Source organism: Crocodylus siamensis, chromosome 2 (genome assembly GCF_052110815.1).
Source record: "Crocodylus siamensis isolate JL-2025a chromosome 2, ASM5211081v1, whole genome shotgun sequence".
Taxonomy (NCBI): Eukaryota; Metazoa; Chordata; order Crocodylia; family Crocodylidae; genus Crocodylus; species Crocodylus siamensis.
In genome coordinates, this window is record NC_143396.1 from 144,611,633 (window position 1) to 144,633,089 (window position 21,457).

Sequence of the window (21,457 nt, forward strand, 5' to 3'; positions counted from 1 at the left end):
AAAATTGGATATCAGAACTTGAGACAAAATTCCCTGTTAAGGATAATAACCAATAACTAGCTGCTAACAGGTGTAGCTCCGGCTTTCCATCCATTTAGGGCAAGTCTAAAGTTGCCCCAAGCCTCCGATTACTTAATCAAAGTAGGGTGTAGTAAGGTAACACAGAATTATTTCCCTTCTTTTCTGCTTGGGAGTTCTCAAACTTCAAGCTTCACTGGTAAATTTGGAAGCAGGGGGAAGCTACCAAGGAGGAGTAGACCTACTTGGCCCACACATGCAGGGAGGCAGTTAGAAAGGCCAAAGCAGCTACAGAGCTGAGGCTAGGAACACAAATTAAGGACAACAAAAAGTCTTTTTTAGGTATGTAGGGAGTAAAAGGAAGGTGCAGGGCAGCGTAGGACTCCTACTGAACAAGGAGGAGCAATTAGTGACAGAGAGGGGGGACAAGGCTGAACTGTTCAATGAGTTTTTGCCTCAGTGTTCCTGAATAGGGCTCAAGATAAGTTTCCTAATGGGTTCTTAGGTGGGCATCAGAGGGACACCAGCTTACCAACTGTCGGTGATGACTTGGTGCAGAGTCGCTTGGATGGACTGGATGTATTCAAGTCAGCAGGCCCAGATGAGCTGCATCCGAGGGTACTGAAGAAATTGGCTGGTGTCATAGCAGAACTACTGGCACGGCTGTCTGAGCCCTTGTGGTGCTTGGGTCAGGTCCCAGAGGACTGGAAAAGAGCCGGTGTGGTCCCTATTTTCAAGAAGGGGGGGAAGGAGGATCCAAGTAATTAGAAGCCTGTCAGTCTCACCTCCATCCTTGGAAAGGTCTTTGAAAAGATTATGAAGGATCATATTTGTGGAAGTCCAGCAGGAAAAATAATGCAGCAGGGAAACCAGCATGGGTTTGTAGCAGGTAGTTCATACCTGACCAATCTGGTTTTGTTTTATGACAGGGTCACAATATGCTTAGATGCAGGAGTAGGGGTGTATGTTGTTTTCTTGGACTTCAGCAAGGCCTTTGATGCAGTACCTCATCCTATTCTCATAAATTAAGAGGCTGTGACATAAATGTTTACACGGTCCAGTGGGTGGCAAATTGGCTTAGCGGTTGCACCCAGAGAGTGGTAGTAGACGGGTCAGTATCGACCTAGAAGGATGTGGGTAGTGGGATCCCACAGGGTTCAGTCCTTGGACCTCTCCTCTTCAATATCTTCATCAGTGACTTGGATGTGGGTGTGAAGTGTCCTCTGTCCAAGTTTGCAGAGGATACTAAATTGTAGGGCGAAGTGCACATTCTGGAGGGTAGAGAACGATTGCAGGCAGACATGGACAGGTTAGAAAAGTGGGCAGTACACAATAGGATGCCGGACAACAAGGACAAGTACAGAGTGCTACACCTAAGGCACAAAAATATCCAGCACATCTACTGGCTGGGAAGTGACCCTCTCAGCAGCACAGAAGTGGAAGGGATCTTGGAGTCATAGTGGACTCCAATGTAAACATGAATCATCAGTGTAATGAAATCATCAGCAAAGCTAACTGCACTTTATCAGGAGCTACATGACAAATAGAACCAAAGAGGTGATACTTCCCCACTATGTGACAATGGTCAGGACTTCTAGTTTTTCATCTGTTCTGGGGGGAAAAAAAGTACCTCCAGCAACACTGTGTGTTCTAAAGCTATTCTTGAACATTGGTTCATTGTTGAGTTCTGTGTAACAAAGGACAAATTCAGTCTTTCCATTGGAAAGTTAAAAAAATAAAAATGAAATGCTTCTGTGCGCTCCAAGACAGTATTGCACCTGAAGAAAGCAACCGAGACAGAAAACACCCTTAATCTGCATCTGGAAAATTATGATTTCTTCAAATGAAAACATTTAGCTTCTGTAAATAAGTGCAAACATTTAGTGGATATATGTCTTGACCTTGTGGTCAATCTTTTGAGTATTTCAGCTTGTGAGAATGAATGAACCTTGAATCAATCTATACATTCTTGTTTATAGTGTCAGTAGTTTGTTGATCAAAAATTGTTAGTTCTAATAGGGTTATAGTATTATGAGACTATATGAACCAATTGTCAAATTCTTTGCAGGTTTACCTTTTTAACTTCTAGCTGTAAAGCAATAACACTATATTATATACACCCCCTAAAGTGTCTCTTTCCCTTCTCTTTCCCCAAGTGAACTGAGCATGGGCTGAACATAGCAGATGCCAGTTCAGAGCTAATCTGTCTCTTAGGAGCCTGCATCATATTTTGATTAAGGCACAAAGAACCTGAAAAATTATGTTAGAAGGAGAATACCTTATTCTCTAATAACAGCTGATGTTACTTGCTTCTGTAAAGAAGCACTAATGGGTTTGCTAATGTCATAGAATCATAGAAGTAGGGTCGGAAGGGACCTTGTAGATCTTCAAGTCCGACCCCCGGCCTGGGCGGGAGAAAAGACTGGACTCAAATGAGTCCAGCCAGGTAGTCATCAAGCCTCTTCTTAAAGATCCCCATGGTAGGAGCCAGCACCACTTCCCTAGGAAGTTGGTTCCAGCTCCTAGCCGCCCTGACTGTGAAGTAGTTCTTGCGGATGTGTAATCTAAATCTACTCTCTAATAAGTTGTGTCCATTGTTCCTTGTCATGCCGGGGGGCGCTAGGGGAAACAGTGTCTCCCCTAAACCCTTCTGGTCCCCCCTAGTGAGTTTATAGACAGTCACCAGGTCTATAGACACCAGGTTTATAGACAGTCACCTCAGCCTTCTCTTGTGAAGGCTGAACAGGTTTAGGTCCCACAGTATTTCTATGTAGGGTCTGCCCTGTAGTCCCCGGATCATGCGGGTGACCCTCCTCTGGACCTTTTCAATGTTGTCCACAGTCCTCCTGAAATGGGATGCACAGAACTGGATGCAGTACTCCAGCTGTGGCCTGACCAGCGTCGCATAGAGGGGCGAGGATCACCTCCCTGGCTCTACTTGAGATACACCTGTGGATGCACGACAAGGTCCGGTTGGCCCTGCCAACCGTGACCTCACATTGTCGGCCCATGTTCATCTTGGAGTCAGTAATGACTCCAAGATCCCTTTCTGCCTCCGTGCTCTCAAGAAGGGAGTTTCCCATTCTATAAGTGTGCTGCTGGTTTCTACTGCCTAAGTGCAGCACCCTGCACTTGTCAGTATTGAAACGCATCCTGTTTATGTCATCCCACTCCTGTAACCTATCCAGGTCTTGTTGCAGTCTTTCCCTCCCTACTAGCGTGCTCACCTCACCCCAAATTTTGGTATCATCAGCAAATTTAAACAGGTTGTAATTCACCCCATCATCCAAATCGCCGATGAAGAAATTGAACAGCGCAGGCCCCAGGACCGAGCCCTGGGAGACTCCACTGCCCACTTCTCCCCAGGTCGAATATGACCCGTCCACCACTACCCTCTGAGTACGACCCTTGAGCCAATCTGCAATCCATCTGACTGTGTAGGCGTCAATGCCACAGTTGCCTAGTTTTTTAATGAGGATGGGGTGGGAGATGGTGTCAAAGGCCTTGCTGAAGTCTAGAAAGACTATGTCCATGGCAATACCTGCATCCATTGCCTTTGTGACCTGATCATAAAAGGCAATCAGGTTGGTCTGACATGACCTGCCCCTAATGAAACCGTGCTGGTTGCCCTTGACCATCATCCCTGAAGCCGGCCCATCACAGATGTGCTCCTTGAGGATTTTCTCGAAGAGTTTCCCAAGGATAGAGGTAAGACTGATGGGCCTATAGTTACCCGGGTCCTCTCTCTTCCCTTTTTTGAAGATGGGGACCACATTAGCTATCATCTTGTAAATCAACTAAGGCTATTAATCATTCTGCTCAGTTGTTTAAACAAAGCAACATAGTAGAATATTTCCCCCTCATGACTAAAACATAGGGAACCCTTCCCCCCATATAAAATTTTATTTTCTGCAGATTTTTAAAGAACTTTTAGATTTAGACTTTAAAAATAAGTATTACCATTTAAGTTCGACACACACCCACACAAAAAAATAACTGTGTGAGGGTATGTATATTCTTAAACCAAGTATGTCTTCTTTCTCAGGTAACATGCATGTGTCACTGGCTGAGGCCTTGGAGGTTCGGGGAGGACCATTACAGGAAGAGGAAATATGGGCTATATTGAATCAAAGTGCGGAAAGTCTTCAAGAGTTGTTCAGAAAAGGTAATCTGTTGCTTCAGAGTTGTAATACGAGTAGTTTTGAAGTCCCTTTGAGAAAAAAATTAAATATCTTTGGTAAAGATGGGGTGGCTGCGGCCTCCTCTGAGTGCCACCAGAGCCCTCTCCGAGCCCAGATTCCGATGAGAAGAGCCCTGTGCAGTGCTGGCTCTGGCTCTACCCCACAGCTGCAGTCTGCCCTGTGTCACACAGATCTGAGGACACTCTCCCCACGCTCCTTGGGTGCAAGCAGCAGTGGCAGCTACCCCCACCCCATGAGCTGTACCTCCGTCTCGCTCCCCCGCCCTGGCTGGGCAGCAGCTGCCCCTGCCCATGCCCCCTCCCTCACTGCTGGGGGCACTGATCTGCACCTCCATGCCCCTTCCCTCCCCCCTCCCCTTCGACCACAATGAACTTACCAACTGATGGCAGTTGTATCGGATCAGTATCGGCCAATATCCCTTCTTATTGCTATCGGTATCAGCCCCCAAAATCTCTATCAGTGCACCCCTAGTTCCCATCCATCCTGTAATCGATGTCCATGCCATGTGGCAAATGGTCATGGATGAGCATCTCAATAACGAGGGATCCTGGTTTTCTCTATTTAAAAATCACAAATTCTGGGGTTTTTTTAAACCCAAATTCTCTGATTTTTAAAAACCCAAAATACATGAAAATGAAATGTCACATTATATATAGATATGTATATGGGAACCCAATGTTTTATTGATATATTTACAATTTTAAAGTAATTTGGAAGCCTACCAGTGCCTCAATCATTATAATAAAATAAATTCTAAGTACCTATAAATTTTGGTATTTGATTTTGGGTTTTTTATCATGGAAAATCAGAGCTCCCTCTGTCCCCTTCACTCACCAGGATGCAGATCCAGGCCCCTTACTCCCCAACCACTGTCCCCCTAGCCCTGCTGGTGCCCTCCACTCCCCACACACAGCCCTCCAGCAGCTCCCCCTTGCCGGCCTGCCAGAGAGGGCTCCCAGTTACTAGTTATGGGGCCAGGGACCTGGATTCACAGTCCCCTACCCCCCACAGCAGTGGCCAAGTCCTGGCTGCTGTGGCGGAACAAAGCATGGGGCCTGGCTCTCCCGTCCCCACAGGTTGCATGGCCAGAGCGAAGTCCATGGCAAGACAGAGTTGGACTGGGCAGGAAAAGTCTTTGCTACTGCAAGCCCCATGCCACCATAATGGCCCAGCAGCAGCGAGGGGCACAACTCTACAGTGCTACCCCCACTGCTGCTGGGCCGTCAAGAGGCACTTTGCTAGGGTGGTGTGGGGTTTGCATCAGCAAAGAGCTTCCCTGCTTAGCCCCACTCTGCCCTGCCGTGCCAGGTCCTGCCCAGTGGGCTGTGGAGGTCCTATTCTGTGCCTGCCCCATGCACAGATCTGAGGGGCACATGCCCCCATTGCCCCCTGGGAATGCATGCAGCGGCAGAGAGCCATCCCCTTCCGCACTCTCTGGACAAGCCATCCGTTGCTCCATCCTGCTCCCTGCTGGGGTCTTGCAGCTGCACATTCTAGCCCCAAGCCCTAAGCCCCACACACTGCCCAGGTGGGCAGCAGCCTTAACCTTGGCCAACTCACTCCCTCCTTCCCTATGAGAACCTCAGTCCCCCTTCCCCACCTTCAGACTTACCTGTGGGGAGCTGTAGGAGCTGCTCTCCAGGCTGCCTGGCGACCATGTGCCTGTGTATGTGCACATGGCACCCCTTGTCTGAGTGCCTTCTTCCCACTCCCCCCAGCCCTTTGCAGGCTGGAACTTCTGCAGAAGTGGAAAATCTGCATGTTTCCCTGTTAAATGAAAAATCCATGTTTTTCTTGGTCAAAAGGGAAAATCTGTGGGGGGGGTTTTGTTTTTCCATGGGAAAAGGAAAACCTGGATCCCTGTTGATGACCACAAAAATGATGGAAAACAAGGGTGTAAAAGCTTAAGGAAATGACCATACTGTAGGCTGCAATCTAGAATATTTGGTGTAGTGTTTATTATGAGTTCTTCAAGCATCAGGCCAAAGCAGTACTCCTTGGTCTCTGCCCTTTTCACATCTACTCAGGAAGGTTCCATCATGGGGTTTTTTTGTTTGTTTGTTTTTTAGTAAATAGTGGACAATGAAGGTCAGGCTCTTTTTGGTATCCTTCAACTGGTCTCAGAAAGTATGTATGGACCCACAATATGCTTGGATTCAGACAAATGTAATTTAGATGTGCTTTTTTTTCCATACGTGTGCTTTCACCTAGCTCTACGTTCAATTTTACGATGAGAAAACTAGAAAATACTTCTTTGAAACTGACTACTTTTGTTGCTTAATAAGGATGGAAACTGGAGGATGCAATTAAAAAAACTTGTAAGTGTTTGTTTTTCAGGCCTGTAGATTCCCTATTATTTAGACTCAATACTTCCTTTTGTTTAAAACATAGAAGTGAAAAATAGGAACAAGGCAGAACACATCAGACTCAAGGGCTGTTTAGTCCTGTATCCTGTCTCTTATAATGGCCAGTACTGGCTACTTCACAGAGAGGTGCAGGAACCCTGCAGTGGACTGCTGTGAGATGATTTTTCTTCATTGCATTTGGTCACATCCCAGTTTGCCTTTTCTGTGCCACTCATTATTTTATAGTTGTTATACCATCTCCTTCTAGGGGCAAATGCATTGTTTTTGAAAGGTGACTTGGATATCAGGCTGAGCCCAATCCTGCAAAGGTTTACAAGCACTTACTCTCCTGAGTTGTTTTGGTGGCTTCAGTGGGACTATTCATATAAGTAAGGACTTATAGGATGAGGCCTTATTGTAACATTTTTTAAAGTTTATGAGCCAAAAATTTCAAAGTTGAAAATATGGGATCAGTCATACTGAAAAATAGCTTTGTTTTCCAGGGTTAGGAAGTAAGTTATGGGAAAAAACAGTTTGTTAATTGGACAGCTATTTAAAGAAGTAGAATAATCATTCATTTAGGCTTTTATTTTTGAACTGATAAAAGACTTTTTAGCCAATTTCTTTGAAGTATGAAGTAATATGTACCCAGCAAAATCCAGCAGTGATTCTAGGATTCCCTTGGAACAATGTGATTTTTTTTTTTTTTTTTTTTAATTGAGAATCTCCATTAATTTCCACCATACAGTTATTTTCAAGAATCAAAAATTGTCTATGTATTGTGTATGATTTCAATGGAGGTAAGCTACTATATACTCAAATCTCTGTTACACCTTCGAAAATTGGCATTTCTTTTTTTCTCTCTTTAAAAAAAACAAAACAGTAATAACAAAAACCTTTACCATCACACCTCAGGCTTGAAAAATAGAGAACAATGAGAGCTGATTAATCTGTGCTTAATTTAGTTGTATGTTAAATTAGTCTGTACTTGAAAGATTTAAGTATTAACATCCTGCAGAATGTTGTTCCAGCCCATGACTTACAAAGGTTGCTGGACCCTGCACTGTGGTATTGAACATACTGAACTATTTTCCATTCTAAATTTTGAGGAAAAATAATATTGCAGAAAATATTGTTATTGACTTATCTACAGTAACTAGTGTGTGGGTGTAATCTTGGTGTGTTTGGTGGACTGGGTTATAGAAAGTAGTTATTGTTCAGAGATACTCTGATGCATATGTTTATTTCCAAAAACAGGGAATTACTAAAATGACAACGGCTATCAAGACACGACACATTTAATACTCATGTTATTGATCTTTATACTGTTGTGAAAAAAGAGCAGGCATATAGTGTAAAGCCTTACGCCACTGTAACAGACTTGAATCTGATATAGAATTATCCTGAGGAAAATCAGGGTTAAAACAACACTATGTAAGTTATAGCAGTGTAGCTATCGTGTCTTAAAGCAACAGCCTGTTTCTCATGAAAAAAAATGCCTGTTCAAAGACAGCAAATGGTTTGTGGCAGCCATTTTTCCATGCAGTCAGGCCATTGTCAGGTCCCCAACTGCTTAGTGGTAAGGTGCTGTAATAGTATCTACTGTGGGTACCTGCTGTGGAATAACTGCTCATCTGTTCACTCGGGATTCTGGTGCAACTTACAGTGATGTACAAAGCTTACGTACAAATTACACCAATATAAACATATTGCATGTCCAGGCTCTTAAGAGTTGCCTTGCTAGTAGGTTAAAAATATGGTTGATATAAGTGAAGGAGAACGAAAAGTAATCTCAAAAAATACAATCAAAACTTAGTTACTTGTGCAGTGAAGACCCAGCCTCACTAAATACAACACCTCAGAGCATGTACCTCCCCAAATGCTGCTTCAAAAAGATTAGCTTTGTAGCGTGCCTAGAAGCAGATTTGAGCTAGGTTGGACAAAAGTAAGACAGGAGGGAGCATGTTCTGAAGGAAAGGAAACTTGTCCGCATTGCCCCCTTCCAACGTAAGTGCCTTCAGAGACACCAGCTTGATGGCCTCTTGAGTAACTGAATTGTTTAGAATTTTACCAGCCAGAATCAACACCTCAGATCCCGCTTTCGGGGACCCATAGTGTAGATTTAGGAACAACAGATGTAATGCACTTAAGAGAAAAGACTCCTTAACAAGCAAGTTGCAGTATAAGCGTTGGTTTCTGAACATATTAAATGAGCAGACCTTAGCGGGCCACACTATCATTCTCTAGAGCGGCTCCTGTACACATTCAGGGAGGGTGCTTTGACATGCTGTAATTACAGTGCGTTGGAGCAGCATGGTAATTATTGTGCTCCAGCAGGCTCCAGCATCACGTGCATCAGTGTCCCTGCACTGAAAAATTGCAGCAGGGGCTCTTTAACTAAAGCTCATTCAACGAGCTTTAGTTAAAGCATCCCTGCCACCATTTTTCAGCACAAGGATGCTGATACACATGACACTTGGAGTGCTTTAATTAAAGCGGCTTTCTGAGCCACTCTAATTAAAGCACCCCCACACCCACACATTCCTGGAGCACATCTATAAACGCCCAAGAGGGTGGTGTCCATATCGAGCAACCAAACTCCCCCGTGCTCTTTTAAGTCGAAGGTAATGAGGGAAACAGCTATTTTGCTTCTGTTTGATCATCAAATGACATGCAAGAATTGGCAGGATCCCCTGGAAGCCAGTCTAAAGGGGAGAGGAGTTCAGGAGACCTGTCTGCTTTAAAGAAACCTTGCTAAGAGTGCAGGAACAAACTAACCTGTGACAGTTGTGCCTCCTTGGGTCTGTCTGCTAGTGCCCCGCAACACTGATTAAGGGCCAACCGCCTGCCTTCTCACCTGCCACGCCTTGTTGTTACTTGTTTGATTGGAAGATATTAATCGAGTGGGAAGCTGCCCATTTTTTTGTCTCGGTGCCAGGGGCACTATCTGTGGCTCCTTTCCTCCCCTTACACCGCAGCCTAAGCCTCACAGATGGTACTGACGTGTTTTAACCTGGGCCCTGTTATGCCTTGGCCCTCTCCTTTACTTCTGGGGCTCCTCACTGCCCCCCTCTTGCTCTTGGGCTCCTCACTGCCCCCTTCTCACTCTGGGGCTGGGGTCACTGCTCCCCCAAAACTCTGTGCCCTCTCTGGCGCCAGGGTCCCCATGCTACTGTGGAGCTCCTATGAGGCCTCCTCCAACCCCTAATAGCCTCACCCGGTCCTCCGGTCAGAATGATAAACCCAAGAACACAAAGTCCCTGGGCTACAACATAAAAGCTAGACCGTCCAGTCAAACAAGATTCAATCCCTACCAGAGAGAGAGCGCCCCAACCCCGGCAGCAACCAAGGGATGTTCCCACCGTCAGAGTTCTCCCCTTCATCTGCACTAGCCAAGTTCCTCCTCCCTCGGCCGCTGGAGGGTAACTGCCCTCCTGGCCTCCTGCCTGGGCTTAAGAAAGGCTAAGCCCTGCCCCTTCCTGTCACTAGGTTTCACTGGTTGCCCTAGCAACCAGCACCTGTGCAGTCATGGTGACTGGCAGCTGAGCCTCCCCCTTCCCACCACTAGGGGTCTCTCCCAAGCTATTTCTGCTTTCAGTTGCAGGGCACCTGAGTGCTCTGCAACACATCCTGATGGGCAGGAACACCAGCAAGTATGGCAGAAGACCAGCTTGGCTTAATAGGGAATTCTTCAGTAAACTAAATCACAAAAAGGAAGCTTGTAAGAAATGGAAACTTGGACAAACAATTAAGGAGGAGTATAGGAGTATTGCTTGGACATGTAGGGATGAAGTCAGGAAGACCAAAGCACAATTGGAGTTGCAGCTAGCAATGAATCTGAAGGGTAACAAGAAAGGTTTCTACAAGTTTGTCAGCAACTTGAGGAAGATCAGGGAAAGTCTGGGCCCATTCTGAATGGGGGAGGCAACATAGTGGCAGGGGATGGAGAAAAGGCTGAAGTGCTCAATGCCTTTTTCACCTCAGTCTTCACAAGCAAGGTCAGCTCCCAGACTACTGCACTTAGCCGCATAGCTTGGGGAAGAAGTGAGCAGCCAACAGTGGCGAAAGAACAGGTTAGGGTGTGTTTAGAAAAGATGGACATATACGAGTCCATGAGGCCAGATGAGATACACTCAAGGTCGCTGAGTGAGTTGGCTGATGTGATAGCAGAGCTACTGGCTATCATCTTTAAAAACTCACGGCAATTGGGAGAGGTCCTGGATGATTGGAAAAAGGCAAATATAGTGCCCATGTTTAAAAAAGGGAAAAAAGGAGGATCCAGGGAACTACAGACCAGTCAGCTTCACCTCAGTCCTTGGAAAAATCATGGAGCAGATCCCCAAGGAATCCATTTCTAAGTGCTTGGAGGAGAAGAAGGTGATTAGTAACAGCATGGATACATCAAGGGCAAGTCATGCCTGACCAAACTGATTGCCTTCTATGATGAGATGACTGACTCTGTGGATGTGGGGAGACCAGTGGATGCAGTATACCTTGACTTTAGCAAGGCTTTTGATGCGGTATCCCACAACATTCTCACAGGCAAGCTAAGGAAGTATGGGCTGGATGAATGGACTGTAAGGTGGACAGAAAACTGGCTGGAGCATTGGGCTCAATGGCTTGATGTTTAGTTGGCAGCTGGTATCAAGTGGAGTGCCCCAGGGGTCAGTCCTAGGGCTGGTTTTGTTCACTATCTTCACTAATGGCATAGAGTGCACCTTCAGCAAGTTTGCAGATGACACCAAGCTGGGGGGAGTAGTAGATGTGCTGGAGGGTAGGGCTAGGATTCAGAGTGACCTAGGCAAATTGGAGGATTGAGCCAAAAGGAATTTCATGAGGTTCAACAAGAACAACTGCAAAGTCCTGCATTTATGATGGAACAATCCTATGTACCACTACAGGCTGGGGGCTGACTGGCTGGGCAGCAGCTCTGCAGAAAAAGACCTGGGGATTACAGTGGACAATAAATGGAATATGAGCCAGTGGCCCTTGTTGCCAAAAAGGCGAATGGCATACTGGGCTGCATTGGTAGGAGAGTTGCCAACAGGTCAAGGGAAGTGATTATTCCCCTCTATTCAGCACTGGTAAGGCCACATCTGGAGGACTGTGTATAGTTTTGGGCCCCTCTCTCCAAAAAGGATGTGTACCAATTGGAGAGAGTCCAGTGGAGGCCAATGAAAATGACGAGGGGGCTGGATTTATGAGGACAGGCTGAGGGAGCTTATTTAGTCTAGACAAGAGAAGACTGAGGGGAGAATTTAATAGCAGCCTTCTAGTACCTGAAGTGGGGTTTGAAAGAGGATGGAGCTAGACCAGGGGCATGCAGTTATTTTGGGCAGAGGGCCGCTTACTGAGTTTTGGCAGGCCATCGAGGGCCACATGACGGGTAGCCGGGGCAGATAAATATTAATTTTCTAAATTTTTTAGGCGCCCTGCAAGCCGGATAGAATGGCCTGGCAGGCCACATTTTTCCCAGCCCTGTGCTAGACTGTTCTCAGTGGTGGCAGATGACAGAACAAGCAGCAACAATCTCAAGTTGCAGCAAGGCAAGTTTAAGTTAGATATTGGGAAGAACTGTCTCCCTAGGAGGGTAGTAAAACACTGGAACAGGTTACTGCAGAGGTTGTGAACTCTATCCTTGGAGGTTTTTAAAACTTGGCTACACAAAGCCTTGACTGGGATGGTCTAGTTGGGAATGGTCCTGCTTTGAGCAGGTGGCTGGATTAGATGACCTCCTGAGGTCCCTTCCAACCCTCATTTTCTATGCTTCTATGATTCTGTGAATATAACCAAACTCCAAGGATGTGGCCATTAGGAAGGCTGAGGTAGTGAAAGATGTAAAAAGTATATTATCTTTTTATAAACCTACAAAACATCATTTCTGTTATCTGGACTGAGCTTGACTCACGCTCCAGTCTCATCCATGCTTGATTGTACTGTTTGTGTCAGCAGAGATGGGGAAATCTTCACCTGACTGTCCTCTGAATACTGAATGTACATCAAGCTGTGCTTCCTCTTACCTTTCTAAAATGCTCATTCCTAATGCACAAATAAAACAAAATGTAACCCTGAAGAGCTCCAGATGAGCATTCCCTTGGAGCAAAAGAGCAGTGATCCAATGGGCTCTCTCCAAGAGATGAAAGGGAAGCCCTCACCATCTGCTTCAGCTTCCTCCAAGGTTTTTAGGTAGTGTCATGTAATCAGAGTATCACACGCACCAGAAACTCTGTAATTTAGGGAGCATACATAATGACCCAATTCTTATCACATTTGTTTCACATCCTTCAAAGATAAGGATTGGAAAATTTCGAATTTCCTGATTACAGAAGTTGGGGATAAGCCTCCAACTGAGACTTTTAAAGTTTTAAGTAGAGGAGGTTCTAAGATAATTTTGTGCATAAAAAAAAACTTTAAGATCTGCTTTAGAAGGATCTGTTTCATCTACAGCATGGGGTTATTTCACATGTTGCCCTTTTTCTGCTTTGCCTGAAATAGCTTGCATCTGCATCTTCTTTTTTAGTATAGGATATAGTTCTAAGGTGAACTGCCTCCCCTGCCCAAAGCCCATGTATTGAGCTTAGGGGAACTGTACAAAAGGATTGACAGATGGAATCCACCCTTTCCTACAGCAGTGTTCTGTTGCTGCAAGACTAGAACAGTAGAACAGCCCCTTGGTACAGTCATATGATGCTTTGGATACTAAGTACAGATATTGAGCTTTCCTCTGACTTGGCCAACTGGCTGTTTGGGGCTTGTCTATTGGGATCAACTAGGGAGCCTCCTTGATGGCATTCATAAGATGGGGAGGCTCCAAAAAGTCTCTGCACTGCCTTCCATACATTCTTTCCCCAGGGAGGGGTTAATTGGTACATCAGACCTTATGAAGATGCCCACCTTACCTGGACAAATTTCATACCTAGTGCATTGCAGAATTGAACACTGAGGGCGTTTATACATGGGGGGGAGAGTTTTAATTAGAGCAGCTCTCAGAGCCACTCTAATTAAAGCACCAGTAGCATCATGAATTCAGTGTCCCACGCTTCAAAGTGGCAGTGGGCATGCTTTAACTAAACTAAATGTTTCCCCTGCTGCCATTTTGAAATGGGGGACATTCAATACACGTGACACAGGGGCTGCTGGAGCACACTAATTAGCATGCTTCAGCAGACTCACAGTAGACTTGATGAATCAAGGTCCGTCACACGTATAGGTGCCCTGGATTTTCAAAAGCAACCAGTTTCTTCTTAAGTAAATGATTTTATGTCAGTGAAAGCAGAGCTGGATCAGCACTACAGGCTTTTGAGTATCCCATGTTGCCCTGATTTTTAACTGTGTTCTGCCTTTCTGAACCAGGATTGGCTTACTCCACTAGAGCTCTGCAGCTTGGAACAAACTCTCCTCTCTTGTTAACAAATGTGAGTTTAATTTTGATTTCTAGATACAACTCTGTTTAACATTTTCTACCCTGGGTTTAAAAATCATGTGAAACAGCAGGACCTAAAGCTTCAATAATTTTCAGATTAAAAAAATACAATCACTTACCTCATAATAATAAAAAAAAATACGTCTCCCTTCCCCTAGGAAATAATTACTTCATTGAGTTAAAAATCTGAATAATAATTTCTTTAAATTATGTTAAAAAAATTTGCATACATTTCTTTCTCCTTTAAGTTCAGATGATCATTCAAATGCTTTTTTTCTGAACCAAAAAGGCAACTTTTTTTTCATGAGCACTTAAATTTCAGCATTTATCATCACTTCAGAACTCATTTTTCCCAATTCTGTGGGAAAAAGTAAACAACTACTGTGGATTTCATAACTTGTCTGCTTTCAAAAAGCCTTATACCCTTTGAAATCACAAATCCCATATTGATATTAAGCATAATTCAGTGACTAAAACATTTGAATGTGTGTGCCCTCTTAGTTAAAATTCTGTTAGATGATAGAGTTATTAAAGGAACCTTACAAATTAATTCTGTGACAAGTAATGAAAATATGGTTTTGAATGGCTAGTCATTCAAAGACCTGTTTATAAGATCAGCCCTGGCCAGTTATTTGTCAGCCTGTTACAAGCTGGTTAAAGGAGAAGAAAGTCAGGCAATCCTGTCATGCTACTTGTAGATTTCACGTCAGTTGTCCGTGTGATAGTTAGCTGGATTAATTTGTAGACTTGAAAAGGCCGATCCCAGACCTGTCTTACAGTTCCTTCTACTTAATTACCTGCAATAACAATTTTGTTGTTTAGAGGGTGTATCAGCTGTTTCAGGCATGCTAGATCTTGCAAGCTGTGCTTTGCGAGGTCAGAAGTAACAAGACTTTCAAGTGAAGAATCTTGTGTGTGTGTGTGTGTGTGTGTGTGTGTACAAGCATAAAGAGCATACTGTGTATTCTATTGCAAAGAAAAATAAACCAGGTGTTAGCTGTCTGACTAGTTTGCTTGTGAGGAAGTGCTGAATTTAAAGATGAAGATAGAATATGACACCTTGGCCATTTGGACACCTTGGTACCAGATGCAGTTGAATCTGATGCCAAAATGAAGAGCTGGGAGGGAAGAAGAGCCAACAGGAATAACTAAATACAATACAAAGGAAGGATTGGGAGATAATAGGCCAGCTTACAAATTGGATGTATGAATGAAAGTGCATTTGAGAGGGTAGGGGAAAGGGGTAAATATTACAAAATGGTAGTTGGTAAGGACAAATTTAAGAAGACCTTCCAATAATTAGATTCTATACATAGAAAATTATAAAAAGTTCATAATTATAAAAACTTTTTATAATTTTCAATGTATAGAAATTTAATTTGGCGTGGGGGAGGTCTTCTTAAATTTGAAGTTGTCTTGGGTTCAGGTAAATATGGTTGTCACACAAGGCTCAAACGCCCCTTTTAAAGGGGAGGGCAAAGCTTTTCCTTGGGACTTCCCAAGATGCAGCCTTATTTGGTCACCCTCTCCTGAGATGACCCCCCTGCACAAGGGCCAAGCCTCTGGCTTTGAGACTCTGGTTCATCTCAGTCCCTGTCTTCCCCAAAGATCTGTAGCACCCCTACCTCTGGGAGCTTCTTTTCAGTCAGTTCTTGAGAAGTAGAGAGTGTTTTTTTCCTTTAAGGAAAAGGGGTATCAGAATGCTGATTGCCCACACTGAGCCCCCCAGAATGCTCCCCCCAGGAACTGCAGGCTAGAATCAAGCTCACCTAATCTTCTTCATCCAGGGGCAACACATAGGGGGTGTACGCAGGTGCATGGTCACCCCCTGAGCATGGTGGTGCACCCCCTGCAAAAAGGCACCGCTGACACTGTCAGCAGCGCCTGCAGGCGGTCATCACTGACCAACCTGCTGCCAACGCTGCCAGCAGTGTCTGTGGAAGGTCCACAATCGCCCCTGGCCACTGCCGACATTGCTGGCAGCACCTGTGGGTGGTTGGTGCTTGCCACCCTGCCCCCCCCCCCACCCCCCCCCGCCTACTATGTTGGCAGCATCTGTGGAAGCTCCACACTTAACACTGCTGGGCTCCTGCCACTGCCGCTGTGCTCCCACTGCCAGCACAGCTGTGTCCCCCCAGCCCCTGGGGGCACGTGCCATTCATACCTTCATCCAACAGTATTACCTTTCAACAGACACTGGATGTTAGGCATTACATGTTGAGTCCATCACACATGTGTACAGCACAGGTAGGCCATGTAGCCATTATAATCTACTGCTGGAAATCCTGAGTGGGATTTCCCTCTGCATGTTCTGTAGGCAGCCACAGACAAATGTATGTGCCTGCTCAGCCTCACTGTAGGATTAGAGACTGACCGCCTGAATGCTAAGGAGGTGAAATCAGCAATATGTAGGGTTTGAGCCATGCTCATCCCTTTAGGGTCTGAGCTTTCAACAGTCTCCTCCTCTACTGCTTGAGAGATGCTTTGAACATGCAGCACTGCCAGCTCTCTGCCCTGCTAGGAGTGATGCACAGAACAGCACTCGTGGTGGACAGGCCCTCCTCTGCTTGGATTCTAAGCATTGCTTGTGATGTTTCAGCTGAAATAATGTTGGCAAAGGTGGGGGTGGAGAAAAATAAGTTGTGACCAGGCTTTAGAGTACACTGTCTAGCTTTGATACAGAAGTGCCAGCTGAAACTACAGGACTCTCCAAAGTAAGCCTTGTGAGAGGCCAGTCTTTGGGGAAATGTATTTTCAACTATGTAGTTTGAAGCCCTGGAGGAAGAGAGATCCTGAAAGGCTACAGGTGGAGAAGGACACCAAAGCAATGCCTCATTGTTCTTTAGTTCACAAGTTGTAAAAGTAAATTGTAATACTAAACACTAAAATTGACCCTGTTTAAACTTTAATAGAAGACATGGAAATTAAGGGATAGATGGTCAGTGAGCAATCTAACCAGCGGTAAGGGGCATGGTGTCATTTTACTTTTCCTGGAGCGCCCCAGGAGAGAGTAACTCCAAGTTTTGCTCTCTCTCCCAGTCTTTCCTCTGCTCTGAGAAGGCAGTAAACTGCAGTGTATGTTAGCCCTAGTGCTGTTGTAACTATACTTCTGAATTACTGTGGGATATAAAGACAAGCACTTTCCTGTTCCACCCACCATGCCTTCCTGCCCATGGGTGCAGGGTCTTCACAGGAAATAGTTGTATGGTGACCCAGCACAGAAAAGTATGTGGGTGCCTTACTCCCTGTCCATTTCATTGCACTGGCATGCAGGATAGGCTACAATCTGGTTTGATCTAAGGAGTTAGGGGAGGTCTGTCTGACCTCCTACAGCATAATTTTGGCATAAACACTAATATTTCTGAAAGAAATTTTACATATGTCGTTGATCCTCAGGTAAAAGATGAGTAATATTTATAAGCTAGTATATGGAAATAAATGTTTGTTGGTTCCAGAAATATAGGTCAGTTTTATATACTTTCATTGCATGGTCTGGGAGGGAGGGTCTGCAATAAGGGAGAAAAAATGAAGTTAGGTCTAATACAATTCAAAGAAGGTTATAATAAGATGCTTTTTGGATGCAGTTAAATTTTGTGTGTGTGGTTTTTATTTTAACTTTTTAAGTGGGAATTCACAAATACCAGTCCTCTCCATCTTAAAAGTGGCAATATTTCAGATACCACCCAAAGTCATGGTGTGTTTTTCTCTATTTTTATTTTGGCTACTCATATTTATTGCATTGCATAAAGCTTTGTTTAAAAAATAGTGCCTTTCACTTTCATTGTGTATTATTTATCTGAATCATCTCCCTAACTTAAAAAAACAGTTCATCCTCGCCCTCTCTCTCTCTCCTTCTTTCTGTTTTTGACTGGACCACACTATTTATCTGTCTTTTGGCAGCGTTTAATAAACTCTGCTCTCACAATTGTTTTGTTACTAAGCTGCATAGTTCTGGAATTAGCTCAGAAGGCTAGGAGCTATAGCTCACTAGAGAGTACCAGACATATCACTGATCAGAAACCATATCCAAAATTCCAGTGGTTTTGGAAGGAAGATTTGGGTACATCTTTATGGGAGAAAAAGTCTGTGATTTGGGTAGGAGGAAGAGAGTGCTGGGAGAAGTTTCACTTGTTTAAAAGCTTTTCTGAAGGAATTAAACAAATGGATCGTGAGAACAAGGATGCAAAGTCTCATTGATTATAATTAGTGAGAGGTTCCTTTAACCCTCTGCTTAAGCCTTCAAGCAGTTCCTATGAAGGAGTTGCTAAGAAAAGAATATTACCTTCTTTATACCTTGCTCAATGGCTGTTCTGTTTTAAATAGCTTTTACTGAATGGGAGCTTGTTTGGGATAAACAACCCAGTTTAATAAGAGGGAGGGGATAGAAAAGGTCAGAGGATGTAAATATATACAGCTTTTGGCTAGGTACAGTCAAAAAGCCTGAGGCTGAATTGATTCAGTCTTTGCAGGTTAGTCTAAGCTACACAGATTAAACTGAAACAGAAGTGAACAGACATTTACCTTTGATTCAGAAAATGCAGCCACATGCCTGCAGTGGTGCAGACCAGAAGCTGGGCGGGGAGGGAGGTGCTAGAGCACAACTCTCTGGCTGTGTTCACTTCCTCTTCCTGCTGCCCCTAAGGTCTCTGGGACTTGCAGTCCAGAATGACAGTTGCAGGACTCTGCAGGGTTGCTCATTACTTCCTCTTCCTGGTTCCAGGTGCCTCTGGGATATGTAGTCCACAGGTACAGCCAACAGTAAGTTTGAGCAGAGGAAGAGTTTAGCTCCCCTCCCTGGCCCCAGATCCTAGTCAGGGTTTGTCTTTGGGGGGGCATTCCCCTCCCCCCCAGACTGGACTACATCCCCAGCTGGGTTTGTGCCCCCTAGCCACTCCCTTGTCAGCCAGCTCTCACTTCTCCAGCTAGGGAGCATGTATTGATTAAGCGCTTAATACACACAGACACCACATTCTTACCCCGATTTCTGTTCTGCGCTGGTATATGTTACCAGTCTTATTGGTGCTTGGATCAACTTAGTGGCCAGCCAAGTTGATCACAAGTAGGAACCAGGCTCCTGCTGGTCCATCTTGTCAGAGTGCTCCAGGATGACATGCAGAACAAGACCCAAAAAACAATATGTCTTGCCTCATCTCTTATAGCCTTGTCAATTCACCCAGTCCTCTGGGCTTTTGGTATGTTATTACTGTGTTCTTCCTTGAAGGTCAATTGCCAATGTTGTCTTTCTGTTCTGGGGTGGATTCTTCCTGTTTTTGGTCTTTTATCTGTCTGCATTCTTCAGCCAGTCGCCAGCTGGTGTTTTCCTTTTCCACAAACACACTCTCACCCATACAGGATCCAAAAGAGTAATCAAGCTACAGAGCAATACAAAATGGAGTTTCTTAAGGCAATGCAAAACTCAAGAAAATACATAAAATTAAAAGCAATAGGCAAAAAGTCTATTTGTATAACCCCCATGTCCTTCCACAAGCAGAGACAGTGTGTGTTTGGGAAGGAGGGGGTGAGAGAGAGGGACCTAGTATAGTCCTGAATACTCTTGCAGAAGCCATCTCCTCATGTCTTTTTTGTGAGAGGTACTGTTAGAAAACACAGGTCCACGTGGTGAGCATATCCCTTATCTGGGCTTCTCATATGTGTGTCTGCAGGTTTCACTGAGCAGCATCGTAAAGGTTCCACTGGCCACAAGTGGCTTGCAGAGCAAGGAGCTGCATTTACCCATTGCATTTGCCTTGTGCCAGAATTCCTTTTTCATTTCACACACTGAGAATTGGGGTAAGGGGGTGTGTCTTCATGAATACAAACACAGTACTTAGCATTATTACGGTATTCTTTCCTGCAGCTCTTGATACACTTACTCAGAATACTGGAGTTTTGATTCCCAAGTAATACTCAGTAATAGCTGAATAATGTAGATATTAAGAGAATGAACTTAAATACTTTTTGCCACTTTAATGCAGCACATACACATGAACCACATGCAGCACAAAAATCCATAATGTCTTCATTCCACAGTAGACAGGAAAAAAAGAATAGCATTTTTTCCAAGGGAAAAACCCACCTCATAAAATAAATCATACATATATGCACACACAAGTTCTGACACTTACAGTCTATAAGGTGAATTAGAGGACTGCATAAGAACAAGAAAGTGTTCACAGGCTTCTAAAATTAACTAAAACTTACTCCATTATAAAAGCCTAGCATTAGAATAGCAACCAGAAATCTTGCCAATTCTCTTTTCTTTCAGTGATGACTCGTTGTACATATTTACATGGTTTTAGAAACTTCTCCAAGAGTGTTTTAGTGAGAATTGTCATGGAATTCATATTTTGCAATTAAACTAGCTATGCTGTTTGGAATACATGAACAGATTGTCTAACACCAATATCCAGTGGCAGGCCAGAATGACTCAGCTGGGGTCCCAGGTGCATTTTTGGTGGGACCCAGCCCCCATCCACTTTACCCCATCTTTTGCCACTGAATGCTGTCAAAGCTCCAGCTCCACAGGCTGCTCCCAGTAGCTCCATGGCCATAGGTTACCATCCCTTGGTTTAAGGAATCCGAAATATAAAAGGTTTATAAGTGGTAGATATATTTACATATTCACAGACAGAGTCTTTTCAGTTGTAAGTTTCAGCCAAACTTTTGTGGGGGTTTTCACTCTTTAGAACCTATTTTTATTTATTATGTTGTAGTATTGAAAAAAAGAGCTTTGGTTTTTGTTGGGTTTTTTTTATTTATTTAGAGGGAGGCTAGTTTACAAAGCAGACTGTTTTCTTGGCACAATCTGGGGGAAAATGATTTAAAATTATGTCTTTTAATTCAGAAATATGAGCATAGTTTCTCTGAAAGCTTGGCTTTTTTCAGCAATAATCTTCTACAGCATATTTAGTATATAGATTCAGTTACAAGAGATAATTACTTTAAAAGAGACTTTGACATTTAATATGTAAATAATATTTTTGTGAATTCATAAATTCACAAATTTAGATTTAAAGGATAGCTTTCACAATGTCAAGCTGGCAGTCTGCTTTTAAACAGTCACACAAAACAAAAGTACACAGCCTTCCATGATTTTTTTCTTAAAAGAAAAAAAATTAACTCTGATACTTAGCAGACTATTCATGCGGTCTTTGAATCCCATCCTGAAAATATCTGACTACTTGGGGCACTTCAGAAGGTCTGAGGGGTGAGGCTTATAAGCATCTTCAACATGGAAGATCATTTTAAGACAAAATATTCAAGTACTTATGGTTTCAAAAATGTTCACGTTCATATTATCCAGTATAAAATAAAGTAGTGGATGCTTTGTTGGATATGTAGAAAGCATCAGAACTTCTGCTTCAAGAAAGCAGCAGAATGACAGTAAAGACTCTTCCCAGTTTCATTCCTGGTATGAAGAAATATAGGGGTAGCATGGTCCATTGGATAAGACACTGGAATGAAACTCC

General features: G+C 43.9%; 1 protein-coding gene across 6 annotated transcripts in view; it reads left to right on the forward strand.

Annotated features, from left to right (window-relative positions):
- The window catches only part of PTPN13 (protein tyrosine phosphatase non-receptor type 13), a 238,727-nt gene that overhangs the window by 55,751 nt on the left and 161,519 nt on the right, over window positions 1–21,457 (forward strand). For 5 of the 6 annotated variants that reach the window (XM_090037019.1, XM_090037020.1, XM_090037021.1 and 2 more), the window contains exon 2: window positions 4,064–4,183. The exons of the other annotated variant lie outside the window; for it this stretch is intronic. In XM_090037019.1, the coding sequence (XP_089893145.1) occupies window positions 4,064–4,183 (120 nt within the window). The remainder of the gene's footprint in view (window positions 1–4,063; window positions 4,184–21,457) is intronic. 6 annotated transcript variants of the gene reach the window in all.